Genomic DNA, 12,969 nt, shown 5'->3' with positions numbered 1-12,969 from the left:
GCAGTGTGGGAGATGGTCTGCTAGCCCTGCGTCCAGGCTCATGTATCCTAAACTCAGCAGTGTGGGAGATGGTCTGTTAGCCCTGCGTCCAGGCTCATGTATCCTACACTCAGCAGTGTGGGAGATGGTCTGCAGCCCTGCGTCCAGGCTCATGTATCCTACACTCAGCAGTGTGGGAGATGGTCTGCAGCCCTGTGTCCAGGCTCATGTATCCTAAACTCAGCAGTGTGGGAGATGGTCTGCAGCCCTGCGTCCAGGCTCATGTATCCTACACTCAGCAGTGTGGGAGATGGTCTGCAGCCCTGTGTCCAGGCTCATGTATCCTAAACTCAGCAGTGAGGGAGATGGTCTGCAGCCCTGCGTCCAGGCTCATGTATCCTACACTCAGCAGTGTGGGAGATGGCAGAGAAAGGAAGATATCATAGAGAACCTTTAGTTTCAGATTAGGCTAGTTGTTTTAGTGGTTGTCTGGTATGTTTACTGTCTAGTTGCCTGCTTCTGCTACCACTCAAACCCTAAGAAGAAAAGCTGTAGTCTGAGCCACATAATCCATTCCATTGTGTGTTGTGTTGTCACATTCAGTGAAATCATGCTTACTCAAAGCTTTTCAAGTATGATTACACCATTATTTGGAGAAGTCTGTGCACACACAGGCTCACACACACACACACACACACACACACACACACACACACACACACACACACACACACACACACACACACACACACCACACACACACACACACACACACACACACACACACACACACACACACACACTCTGACCCTTCCAGTGGCTGTCCTAGCTGTGGGACTGTGTCGTGAGCTGGACTGTTGGCACAATGGCGACGTTGAGCTTTCTCCAGGTGGCCTGCCTGCGCGGACAAGACGAGAGGGTGGCGTGGTCACACAAAAGGCCCATTCACAATCAGTTAAGGAAGCAGTGATTCCCTCTTACTGTGGCCTGTCTGCCTGCCCACCAACCACAGGAGGAGGGACGGCAAAATATTACTCAATTAATCCACTGTGTTATGATCATATGCCATTTCCAAACGTCCTGCCCTGTTGTACAAAGCTCAATTATTGAGCAATTGTTTCCCTTCCTTATTCATTCTTGATGTTCTTTTGATTGTTCTATTGGTTGAAGCTTTATAATGGACATAAGGCCAGGCACCACACCCTAATAGGGTATTTCGCCCCCTTAATCATATCACAATCAACTTTTACCAGTTATATGTGGACAGAAATATATATTTTTTATATTTTTCCCCCCAGAAATATTGTATGGAAATATGCAAATTAGGTGGTATCTCATTAAATATTTGCATATCACACAAATCAATTTTTATGGACACAGGAAGAATTCAACCTAAATATTTTGGTTTCATTTTGTTAAGACACTCCAGGACAGGACTTACACGTTATAACCGATTGTGAATAAATACTGTTTAAATCTTTCTATCTGTAGAACACTATAGGTACGTAAATTCATTTTTGGCACATTTTTCAAGAATCTAGAATAAAATTTGACAACCTATGAACAATTCCCTGTGTATAAGTCTGGAGAATATGTCTAAGGATAACCACACAAGATGTGGTGAATGCAGATGCTTCTGAAGCTGAGGAAAATGAGTTGGCGCATGTCACGCTGGTATAAAGGCTTTTGGAGACAGGCGCAGGAATACACAATAGGGGTTTTTAATACACCCAAAACAAACACGTATACAAAAACACTGGGCTGTACCCAAACAAAAGAGCGAGGGTAAACCTCATTGAACGCCACGATACCCGTAATACACAATATATAAAGCACGCAGCATAACAGCTGCACCAACGCATAGGTACTCACACCACCAACGGACATGGGAACAATAACCGATAAAGACAGAGGGCACATATATAACATACTAATCAGGGGAAATGGGAACCAGGTGTGTGTAATCAGACAAGACAGTCCGGGGTTGATGATAATGAATCCCGTTCAGTGAAGCCTAGAAAGCCGGTGACATAGACCTCCGGAACTGGTGAACAGAATGAGCAGCAGTACCGGGAGAGATGAACCCCAGATCTCCTCATGGCCTCCTTCACCAGGTCTCCTCAAGGCCTTCTTACATTTTACATTTTACATTTTAGTCATTTAGCAGACGCTCTTATCCAGAGCGACTTACTCACCAGGTCTCCTCATGGCCTCCTTCACCAGGTCTCCTCAAGGCCTTCTTCACCAGGTCTCCTCATGGCCTCCTTCACCAGGTCTCCTCATGGCCTTCAGCATGTCTCCTCATGGCCTTCTTCACCAGGTCTCCTCATGGCCTCCTTCACCAGGTCTCCTCATGGCCTCCTTCACCAGGTCTCCTCATGGCCTTCAGCATGTCTCCTCATGGCCTTCTTCACCAGGTCTCCTCATGGCCTTCTTCACCAGGTCTCCTCATGGCCTCCTTCACCAGGTCACCTTATGGCCTTCTCCACCAGGTCTCCTCATGGCCTCCTTCACCAGGTCTCCTCATGGCCTTCAGCATGTCTCCTCATGGCCTTCTTCACCAGGTCTCCTCATGGCCTCCTTCACCAGGTCACCTCATGGCCTTCAGCAGGTCTCCTCATGGCCTCCTTCACCGGGTCACCTTATGGCCTTCTCCACCAGGTCTCCTCATGGCCTCCTTCACCAGGTCTCCTCATGGCCTTCAGCAGGTCTCCTCATGGCCTCCTTCACCAGGTCACCTTATGGCCTTCTCCACCAGGTCTCCTCATGGCCTCCTTCACCAGGTCTCCTCATGGCCTTCAGCAGGTCTCCTCATGGCCTTATTCACCAGGTCTCCTCATGGCCTTCTCCACCAGGTCTCCTCATGGCCTCCTTCACCAGGTCTCCTCATGGCCTTCAGCAGGTCTCCTCATGGCCTTCAGCATGTCTCCTCATGGCCTTCTCCACCAGGTCTCCTCATGGCCTCCTTCACCAGGTCTCCTCATGGCCTTCAGCAGGTCTCCTCATGGCCTTATTCACCAGGTCTCCTCATGGCCTCCTTCACCAGGTCACCTTATGGCCTTCTCCACCAGGTCTCCTCATGGCCTCCTTCACCAGGTCTCCTCAAGGCCTTCTTCACCAGGTCTCCTCATGGCCTCCTTCACCAGGTCTCCTCATGGCCTTCAGCAGGTCTCCTCATGGCCTTATTCACCAGGTCTCCTCATGGCCTCTTTCACCAGGTCTCCTCGTAGCCTCCTTCACCAGGTCTCCTCATGGCCTCCTGCTTTGTTCTGAGTGTTAGTACTCTGGCACCTGGCAAGGCTCACGCATGGATCAAGTCACGGTGTTCACACAGCCTCCTCTCCTCCTCATACAACACTACCTTTGTACTCTCACCTATCACCTGTACAGTCAGTCTCACTTGTGTTTTAATACCAGACAGCCCATCCCACTGCGGTTAGCCCCTTCTCCTGTGTGATGTTATTAGTCATTACCCAGTCTCAGAGAGAAAAGGCATCGGTCACTCAGTGTATCCAACATCTGGAACAGTCACACATGACATAAGTTTAATCATCCATTTTATTGCTAGCTAGTCAAATATTACAGTAATTACGTACGTGTGGTCACAGTTATGAGTTCCAACGCCACGGTGCAAACAGTTGGAGTTTTATCAGTCGTGTATAGTTTTTTCTTCCCTCCCAATACGCAGAGTCATCAGCTTAGCCGATCTAATTGAGATCATTTGTTCACTTTAGCCTAACAATTCTTCACATCAGCCACTGTGCTTTCGACCTTGGGTTCCAGCGGCAGCCCAGATTACTCCAACAAACTCCAACAAACCCATTAGACTATTCCAACAAACTCCAACAAACCCATTAGACTACTCCAACAATCTCCAACAAACCCATTAGACTACTCCAACAATCTCCAACAAACCCATTAGACTACTCCAACAAACTCCAACAAACCCATTAGACTACTCCAACAATCTCCAACAAACCCCAAGACTACTCCAAGGAACTCAAAGACTACCAATAAACTCCAAGAAAACCAATGACTACTTCAACAACCTCCAAAGAAACCCCAAGACTACTCCAACAAACCCCAAGACTACTCCAAGGAACCCAAAGACTACTCCAATAAACTCCAAGAAAACCAATGACTACTTCAACAACCTCCAAAGAAACCCAAAGACTACTCCAACAAACCCAGATTGTGTATGTTTCCATGTGTCCATGGAGAAGGAAAAGGAAACAGAGAGCCAGCGGGCGGTCAGTAACCTCAGCAGTGTATCAATTCATTATAGTGACTGTGAGTGAGCTATGGCACTGCTAGATGTGCTGGATAATTGTACACCAGGCCAGCACAGAGGGAAGATGATAATGCTGGGAGTTGCTGTCTCACTCTGGTTTATTCATGAGTCTTTAGGGAGCATTTTGGAGAGGGGGTAGTGTGTGTGTGATGGAAGGATGGAAGGATGGGGGAAGGATGTCATGCTGCTGGAGAGGAGATGAAGATGAGCTGCACTCTCATATGAATAATGAATGACTGCTGGTAAAATAGCCTGCTGTGGTCTAAGGCTAATTCAGTAGAAGTGTGTGTGTGTGTGTGTGTGTGTGTGTGTGTGTGTGTGTGTGTGTGTGTGTGTGTGTGTGTGTGTGTGTGTGTTTTGTTGTTTGTTATTATTTCTCAGTTGAAACTCATGTCAGAAAGACAGAGACTTACAAAGTGAGTTTGAGCAGCAGGACAATGCTAGGGCTAGGGAAATTAACTAGAAAATGGGCTGCAGGGACAGACATGGCACAGCATTAGCGCCCAACCATGCAAGATAGCATATCATCGCTACCATTTGTAGCTCAATGTCTTTAGCCTCTCTGGGGTAACCATCAGAGATGTCCATGAAGAGGGAGGAGGAGCATGGCTTCCAGTACCATAGACAGCTACCCAACACTACTATCCTCACGAGTTGGAGATAGCTATCATCATCCCTGTTAATACACATAACAAAACCTATTTCACACACATAATCCTCACATAAATCACACACACAGAATCCCTTTCAGTGAGAGTTTCACACACATTTGTTTTCAATCTGGTATAAAGCAGTAGAGCACCTTTCACCCAGTTGAGGATTTGTGTTGAAATCCATTCTGAGTTAATGTGACTCATTCAGCCCCCTCATTTCCTTCTTCCTCATCCCCCTCTCCTTGCCCTCTCACTCTCTCTGTGTCTGTCTCTTTCACTGTCTGTCTCTCTTTCTCTGTCTGTCTCTCTCTCTCTGTATCTCCATCTCTCTCTTTCTCCGTCTCTCTCTCTGTCTCGCTCTGTCTCGCTCTCTATCACTCACTCTCTCTCTCTCTCAACTCAATTCAATTCAAGGGGCTTTATTGGCATGGGAAACATACAGCGCCTTCGGAAAGTATTCAGACCCCTTGACTTTTTCCACATTTTGTTACGTTACTGCCTTATTCTAAAATTGATAAAATATTTTTTTTCAGCAATCTACACACAATACCACATAACGACAAAATGTTTGCAAATGTATTAAAAATAAAAAACATAAATACTGTTTAAATAAGTATTCAGACCCTTTACTATGCCACTCGAAATTGAGGTCAAGTGCATCCTGTTTCCATTGATCATCCTTGAGATGTTTCTACAACTTGATTGGAGTCCACCTGTGGTAAATTCAATTGATTGGACATGATTTGGAAAGGCACACACCTGTCTATATAAGGTCCCACAATTGGCAGTGCATGTCAGAGCAAAACCCAAGCCATGAGGTCGAAAGAATTGTCCGTAGAGTTCCGAGACAGAATTGTGTCGAGGCACAGATCTGGGGAAGGGTATCAAAACATTTCTGCAGCATTGAAGGTCCCCAATAACACATTGGCCTCCATCATTCTGAAATGGAAGAAGTACCACCAAGACTCTTCCTAGAACTGGCTGCCGGCCAAACTGAGCAATTGGGGGAGAAGGGCCTTGGTCAGGGAGGTGACCAAGAACCCGATGGTCACTCTGACAGAACTCCAGAGCACTCCACCAATCAGTCCTTTATGGTAGTGGCCAGATGGAAGCCACTTCTCAGTAAAAGGCACATGACAGCCCGCTTGGAATTTGCCAAAAGGCACCTAAAGACTCTCAGACCATGAGAAACAAGATACTCTGGTCTGATGAAACCAAGATTGAACTCTTTGGGCTGAATGCCAAGCGTCACATCTGGATGAAACCTGACCCCATCCCTATGGTGAAGCATGGTGGTGGCAGCATCATGCTGTGGGGATGTTTTTCAGCAGCAGGGACTCTGAGACTAGTCAGGATCAAGGCAAAGATGGAACGGAGCAAAGTACAGAGATATCCTTGATGAAACCTGCTCCAGAGCGCCCAGGACCTCAGACTGGACAATGACCCTAAGCACACAGCCAAGACAACGCAGGAGTGGCTTCAGGACAAATCTCTGAATGTCCTTGAATGGCCAGCCAGATCCGGACTTGAACCCAATCGAACATCTCTGGAGAGACCTGAAAATAGCTCCCCATCCAACCTGACAGAGCTTGAGAGGATCTGCAGAGAAGAATGGGAGAAACTCCCCAAATACAGGTGTACCAAGCTTGTAGCGTCATACCCAAGAAGACTCAATGCTGTAGTCGCTGCCAAAGGTGCTTCAACAAAGTACTGAGTAAAGGGTCTGAATACTTATGTAAATGTCATATTTCATTTTTTTTTATTAACTTAGCAATCTTTTCTAAAAACCTGTTTTTGCTTTGACATTTTGGGGTATTGGGTGTAAATTCATGAGGGGGAAAAAACAATTGAATCGATTTTAGAATAAGGCTGTAACGTAACAGAATGTGGAAAAAGTCAAGGGGTCTGAATACTTTCCGAAGACACTGTACGTTTCCATTTACACTAATTCTTTGTGGGTTGGTGTAATCTGAGGGGAATATGTGTCTCTAATATGGTCATACATTTGGCAAGAGATTAGGAATTGCAGCTCAGTTTCCACCTCATTTTGTGGGCAGTGTGCACAAAGCCTGTCTTCTCTTGAGAGCCAGGTCTGCCTACAGCTGCCTCTCTCAATAGCAAGGCTATGCTCACTGAGTCTGTACATATTCAAAGCTTTCCTTAATTTTGGGTCAGTCACAGTGGTCAGGTATTCTGCTACCGTGTACTCTCTGTTTAGGGCCAAATAGCATTCTAGTTTGTGCTGTGTTTTTGTTAATTATTTTCTATGTGTCAAGTAATTATCTTTTAGTTTTCTCCTGATTTCTCTCCCACTGTCATCTGTCATTGCATCGTGGGTTGTCATGGGTACATGGGGGTAAAAGATGCATGTACCCTAGGCCTTTCTCTCACCCATAACCCAACCCCCTCCCTTCACTCTCCCTCCATCTCTTTCCCTCTCACACTCTTTATCGCTCTTGCTCTGTTTCATTCCCTCCTGCGCTTTTACTCTCCTACTTCACCACTCTCTCTTTCTATCTACACTACATCAAATCAAATGTATTTATATAGCCCTTCTTACATCAGCTGATATCACAAAGTGCTGTACAGAAACCCAGCCTAAAACCCCAAACAGCAAGCAATGCAGGTGTAGAAGCACGGTGGCTAGGAAAAACTCCCTAGAAAGGCCAAAACCTAGGAAGAAACCTAGAGAGGAACCAGGCTATGAGGGGTGGCCAGTCCTCTTCTGGCTGTGCCGGGTGGAGATTATAACAGCACATGGCCTAGATGTTCAAATGTTCATAAATGACCAGCATTGTCAAATAATAATAATCATAGTAGTTGTCGAGGGTGCAACAAGTCAGTAACACAAGAGTAAGTGTCAGTTGGCTTTTTCATAGCCGATCTTTGAGAGTATCTCTACCACTCTGGCCTGTTCGCCATGAGTTGAAAACAGAAGGTCTGGGACAGGTAGCACGTCCGGTGAATAGGTCAGGGTTCCAGCATGTCTGGGACAACAGGTCTGGGACAGGTAGCACGTCCGGCGAACAGGCCAGGGTTCCATAGCTGCAGGCAGAACAGTTGAAACTGGAGCAGCAGCACGGCCAGGTGAACTGGGGACAGCAAGAAGTCATCAAGCCAGGTAGTCCTGAGGCATGGTCCTAGGGCTCAGGTCCTCCGAGAGAGAGAAAGAAAGCGAAAGAGAGAATTAGAGAGAGCATATTTAAATTCACACAGGACACCGGAAAAGACAAGAGAAATACTCCAGATGTGACAGACTGACCCTAGCCCCCCGACACATAAACTACTGCAGCATAAATACTGGAGGCTGAGACAGGAGGGGTCAGGAGACACTGTGGCCCCATCCGATGAAACCCCCGGACAGGGCCAAACAGGTAGGATATAACCCCACCCACTTTGCCAAAGCACAGCCTCCACACCACTGGAGGGATATCTCCAACCACCAACATACCATCCCGGGACAAGGCCGAGTATAGCCCACAAAGATCTCCGCCACGGCACAGCCCAAGGGGGGGCGCCAACCCAGACAGGAAGACCACGTCAGTGATTCAACCCACTCAAGTGACGCACCCCTCCCAGGGACGGCATGGAAGAACACCAGTAAGCCAGTGACTCAGCCCCCGTAATAGGGGTAGAGGCAGAGAATCCCAGTGGAAAGAGGGGAAACCGGCCAGGCAGAGACAGCAAGGGTAGTTCGTTGCTCCAGCCTTTCCGTTCACCTTCACACCCCTGGGCCAGACTACACTTAATCATAGGACCTACTGAAGAGATATTTTATAATTTCTGGGTCAAGATTTGGCTTTTTCAAGAGAGGCTTTATTACTGCCACTTTTAGTGAGTTTGGTACACATCCGGTGGATAGAGAGCCATTTGTTATGTTCAACATAGGAGGGCCAAGCACAGAAAGCAGCTCTTTCAGTAGTTTAGTTGGAATAGGGTCCAGTATGCAGCTTGAAGGTTTAGAGGCCATGATTATTTTCATCATTGTGTCAAGAGATATAGTACTAAAACACTTTAGTGTCTCCCTTGATCCTAGGTCCTGGCAGGGTTGTGCAGACTCAGGACAACGGAGCTTTGGAGGAATACGCAGATTTAAAGAGGAGTCCGTAACTTGCTTTCTAATGATCATGATCTTTTCCTCAAAGAAGTTAATGAATTCATCACTGCTGAAGTGAGAGCCATCCTCTCCTGGGGAATGCTGCTTTTTGGTTAACTTTGCGACAGTATCAAAAGGAAATTTCGGATTGTTCTTATTTAAAAATAGGATGATCGAGCAGCAGTGAGGGCTCTTCGATACTGCACGGTACTGTCTTTCCAAGCTAGTCGGAAGACTTCCAGTTTGGTGTGGCGCCATTTCCGTTCCAATTTTCTGGAAGCTTGCTTCAGAGCTCGTGTATTTTCTGTATACCAGGGAGCTAGTTTCTTATGACAAATGTTTTTAGTTTTTAGGGGTGCAACTGCATCTAGGGTATTGCGCAAGGTTGAATTGAGTTCCTCGGTTAGGTGGTTAACTGATTTTTGTCTTCTGACGTCCTTGGGTAGGCAGAGGGAGTCTGGAAGGGCATCAAGGAATCTTTGGGTTGTCTGAGAATTTATAGCACGACTTTTAATGCTTCTTGGTTGGGGTCTGAGCAGATTATTTGTTGCGATTGCGAACGTAATAAAATGGTGGTCCGATAGTCCAGGATTATGAGGAAAAACATTAATATCCACAACATTTATTCCATTCGACAAAACTAGGTCCAGAGTATGACTGTGGCAGTGAGTAGGTCCAGAGACATGTTGGACAAAACCCACTGAGTCGATGATGGCTCCAAAAGCCTTTTGGAGTGGGTCTGTGGACTTTTCCATGTGAATATTAAAGTCACCAAAAATTAGAATATTATCTGCGATGACTACAAGGTCCGATAGGAATTCAGGGAACTCAGTGAGGAACGCTGCATATGGCCCAGGAGGCCTGTAAACAGTAGCTATAAAAAGTGAGTGAGTAGGCTGCATAGATTTCATGACTAGAAGCTCAAAAGACGAAAACGTCGTTGTTGTTTTTTTTGTTGGTAAATTGAAATTTGCTATCGTAAATGTTAGCAACACCTCCGCCTTTGCCGGATGCACGGGGGATATGGTCACTAGTGTAACCAGGGGGTGAGGCCTCATTTAACATAGTAAATTCATCAGGCTTAAGCCATGTTTCAGTCAGGTCAATCACATCAAGATTATGATCAGTGATTAGTTCATTGACTATAACTGCCTTTGAAGTGAGGGATCTAACATTAAGTAGTCCTATTTTGAGATGTGAGGTATCACAATCTCTTTCAATAATGGCAGGAATGGAGGAGGTCTTTATACTAGTGAGATTGCTAAAGCGAACACCGCCATCTTTAATTTTGCCCAACCTAGATCGAGGCACAGACCCCTCCAGCTAGGATGGAGTCCGTCACTCCTCAACAGGCCAGGCTTGGTCCTGTTTGTGGGTGAGTCCCAGAAATAGGGCCAATTATCTACAAATTCGATCTTTTGGGATTGGCAGAAAACAGTTTTCAACCAGCGATTGAGTTGTGAGACTCTGCTGTAGAGCTCATCACTCCCCCTAACTGGGAGGGGGCCAGAGACAATTACTCGTTGACCAAAAGTATGTGGACACCTGCTTGTCGAACATCTCATTCCAAAATCATGGGCATTAATATAGAGTTGGTCCCCCCTTTGCTGCTATAACAGCCTCCACTCTTCTGGGAAGGATTTCCAGTAGATGTTGGAACATTGCTGCAGGGATTTGCTTCCATTCAGCCACAAGAGCATTAGTGAGGTCAGGCACTGATGTTGGGCGATTAGGCCTGGCTCGCAGTCAGCGTTCCAATTCATCCCAAAGGTGTTCAATGGGGTTAAGGTCAGGGCCCTGTGAAGGCCAGTCAAGTTCTTCCACACCGATCTCGACAAACCATTTCTGTGTGGACCTCGCTTTGTGCACGGGAGCATTGTCATGCTGAAAGGGCCTTCCCCAAATTGTTGCCACAAAGTTGGAAGTACAGAATCGTCTAGAATGTCAATGTAAGCTGTAGCGTTAAGATTTCCCTTCACTGGAACTAAGGGGCCTAGCCCGAACCATGAAAACAGCCCCAGACCATTATTCCTCCTTCACCAAACTATAAAGTTGGCACTTTGCATTTGGGCAGATAGCGTTCTCCTGGCATCCGCCAAACCCAGATTTGTCCTAAGGACTGCCAGATGGTGAAGTGTGATTCATCACTCCAGAGAATGCGTTTCCTCTGCTCCAGAGTCCAATGGCGGCGCGCTTCACACCACTCCAGCCGACGCTTGGCATTGCGCATGGTGATTTTTGGCTTGTGTGCGGCTGCTCGGCCATGGAAATCCATTTAATAAAGCTCCTGACAAACAGTTCTTGTGCTGACGTTGCTTCCAGAGGCAGTTTGGAACTCAGTAGTGAGTGTTGCAACCGAGGACAGACAACTTTTACGTGCTACGCGCTTTAGCACTCAGCGGTTCCGTTCTATGAGCTTGTGTGGCCTACCACTTCGCGGCTGAGCTGTTGTTGCTCCTAGATGTTTCCACTTCACAATAACTGCACTTACAGTTGACCAGGGCAGCTCTAGCAGGGCAGACATTTTACGAACTGATTTATTGGTATCCAATGACGGTGCCAAGTTGAAGGTCACAGTAAGGTCATTCTACTGCCAATGTTTGGCTATGGAGATTGCATGGCTGTGTGCTCCCTTTTATACACCTGTCAGCAACAGGTGTGTTTGAAATAGCTAAATCCACTAATATCAAGGGGTGTCCACATACTTTCATATATATAGTGTATCTCTATCTCCCTCCTCTTTCTCAGCCCGTCATATTCAATCTGCTGTCTGTCTGTACGTATCTATGTCTTGGTGGTCAGTGACAGAAAGAGCGTGCTGTACAGTTATTTGTGGGAGATGGGGTTAGATAGGGAGCTCTGCGCTCCAGCATTCTGGCTGGCTGCAGGGGGACAGGGAGTGAGTAAGTAGGTAAGGAGCACTCAGGCAGAGATGTAGCCTACAGTACACGGCTGGGTGTCTTATTATGTAGGCCAAGCCATCAGGCTGTGCATTACCATTGGTGGGTGCTTGAAGATCCACCAACAGAAACATTAGAAGAATCCATTAAAACCTTTTATCTTGGAGTGTGGCGTCTGGTGACTGTTGGGTTAAAAAGCTCAGATGCTGTCAGATGAATTGTAGCTAAAGCACTGATGTTAGTATACATGTATAACATAACATTGACATATTATAAATAGCATATTCTCATACTTTGTTTGAATGTTGTTGTTTTTTGTCGTCCCTTGACTAGGAGTAAGGTGTTGCTGCCATTGTCATCAGATAAACACATAAGGGCAGAAGAAGAAGGACCAGGAACTTAATCCCTTGCCCTGTCAGTGGCAGCAGGATTCATTCTCTCTCCAACCATTCACACCTTAGAGTTAGAGGAGCTATCCTGGTGATAAACTACCTGCTCAGAGCATAAACCCTGGGACCCTACCTTGGGTTCTACAGTGAAATAACTCATCCCCCCCGCACAGACACACCCAGTCAGGATGAAGCTGAAAGAGGATCTGAACCCAGTGCTGCTGCTACTCTTCCAGGTGACGGTGTGGCTGTACTCTGTCCTAGCCTTCCTCCCCTCCTACCTCTTCAGCTCTGTGTCAGAATCAGACGCAGGCCTCGGCTCAGAACAGGAGCGGGCTCAGAGACTCAAGGCCCAGTCTGTGACGGGTCGCCCCGCGGGGCCCTACAGGGCCATGGGCGCCACCAAGAGGCTGGTGTCGTCCCTGCACCCCGGGCTAGACACACTGGATAAGGTGTTTGAGGATGCATCCAGAAGGTTCCCTGACAGAGACTGCCTGGGCACCAGAGAGGTGGTCATGGAGGAGGATGAGAAACAGAGCAACGGAAAGGTCTTCAAGAAGGTGAAGACAGGAAATGTGATTTGAGGACTTTCTGTTGGGCAAGAAACTCAGTCGTGTTTTGTATTTGCAGTGAAAACACTTGACCATGTTCTGCCAAGTCA

The 12,969-nt window shown here is 46.9% G+C and overlaps 1 protein-coding gene across 2 annotated transcripts in view; it reads left to right on the top strand.

Moving 5' to 3' along the window:
• The window catches only part of LOC106581311 (fatty acid CoA ligase Acsl3), a 120,194-nt gene that overhangs the window by 1,459 nt on the left and 105,766 nt on the right, over positions 1–12,969 (top strand). For both annotated transcript variants that reach the window (XM_045703936.2, XM_045703935.2), the window contains exon 2: positions 12,253–12,868. In XM_045703936.2, coding sequence (XP_045559892.1) covers positions 12,497–12,868 — 372 coding nt within the window. In that variant the 5' untranslated portion in view covers positions 12,253–12,496. The remainder of the gene's footprint in view (positions 1–12,252; positions 12,869–12,969) is intronic.

This window comes from Salmo salar, chromosome 20 (genome assembly GCF_965601325.2).
Source record: "Salmo salar chromosome 20, fSalSal1, whole genome shotgun sequence".
Classification (NCBI taxonomy): Eukaryota; Metazoa; Chordata; class Actinopteri; order Salmoniformes; family Salmonidae; genus Salmo; species Salmo salar.
Note: the sequence above shows the minus strand (reverse complement) of the source record. Positions and strands in the feature narration are given on the sequence as shown.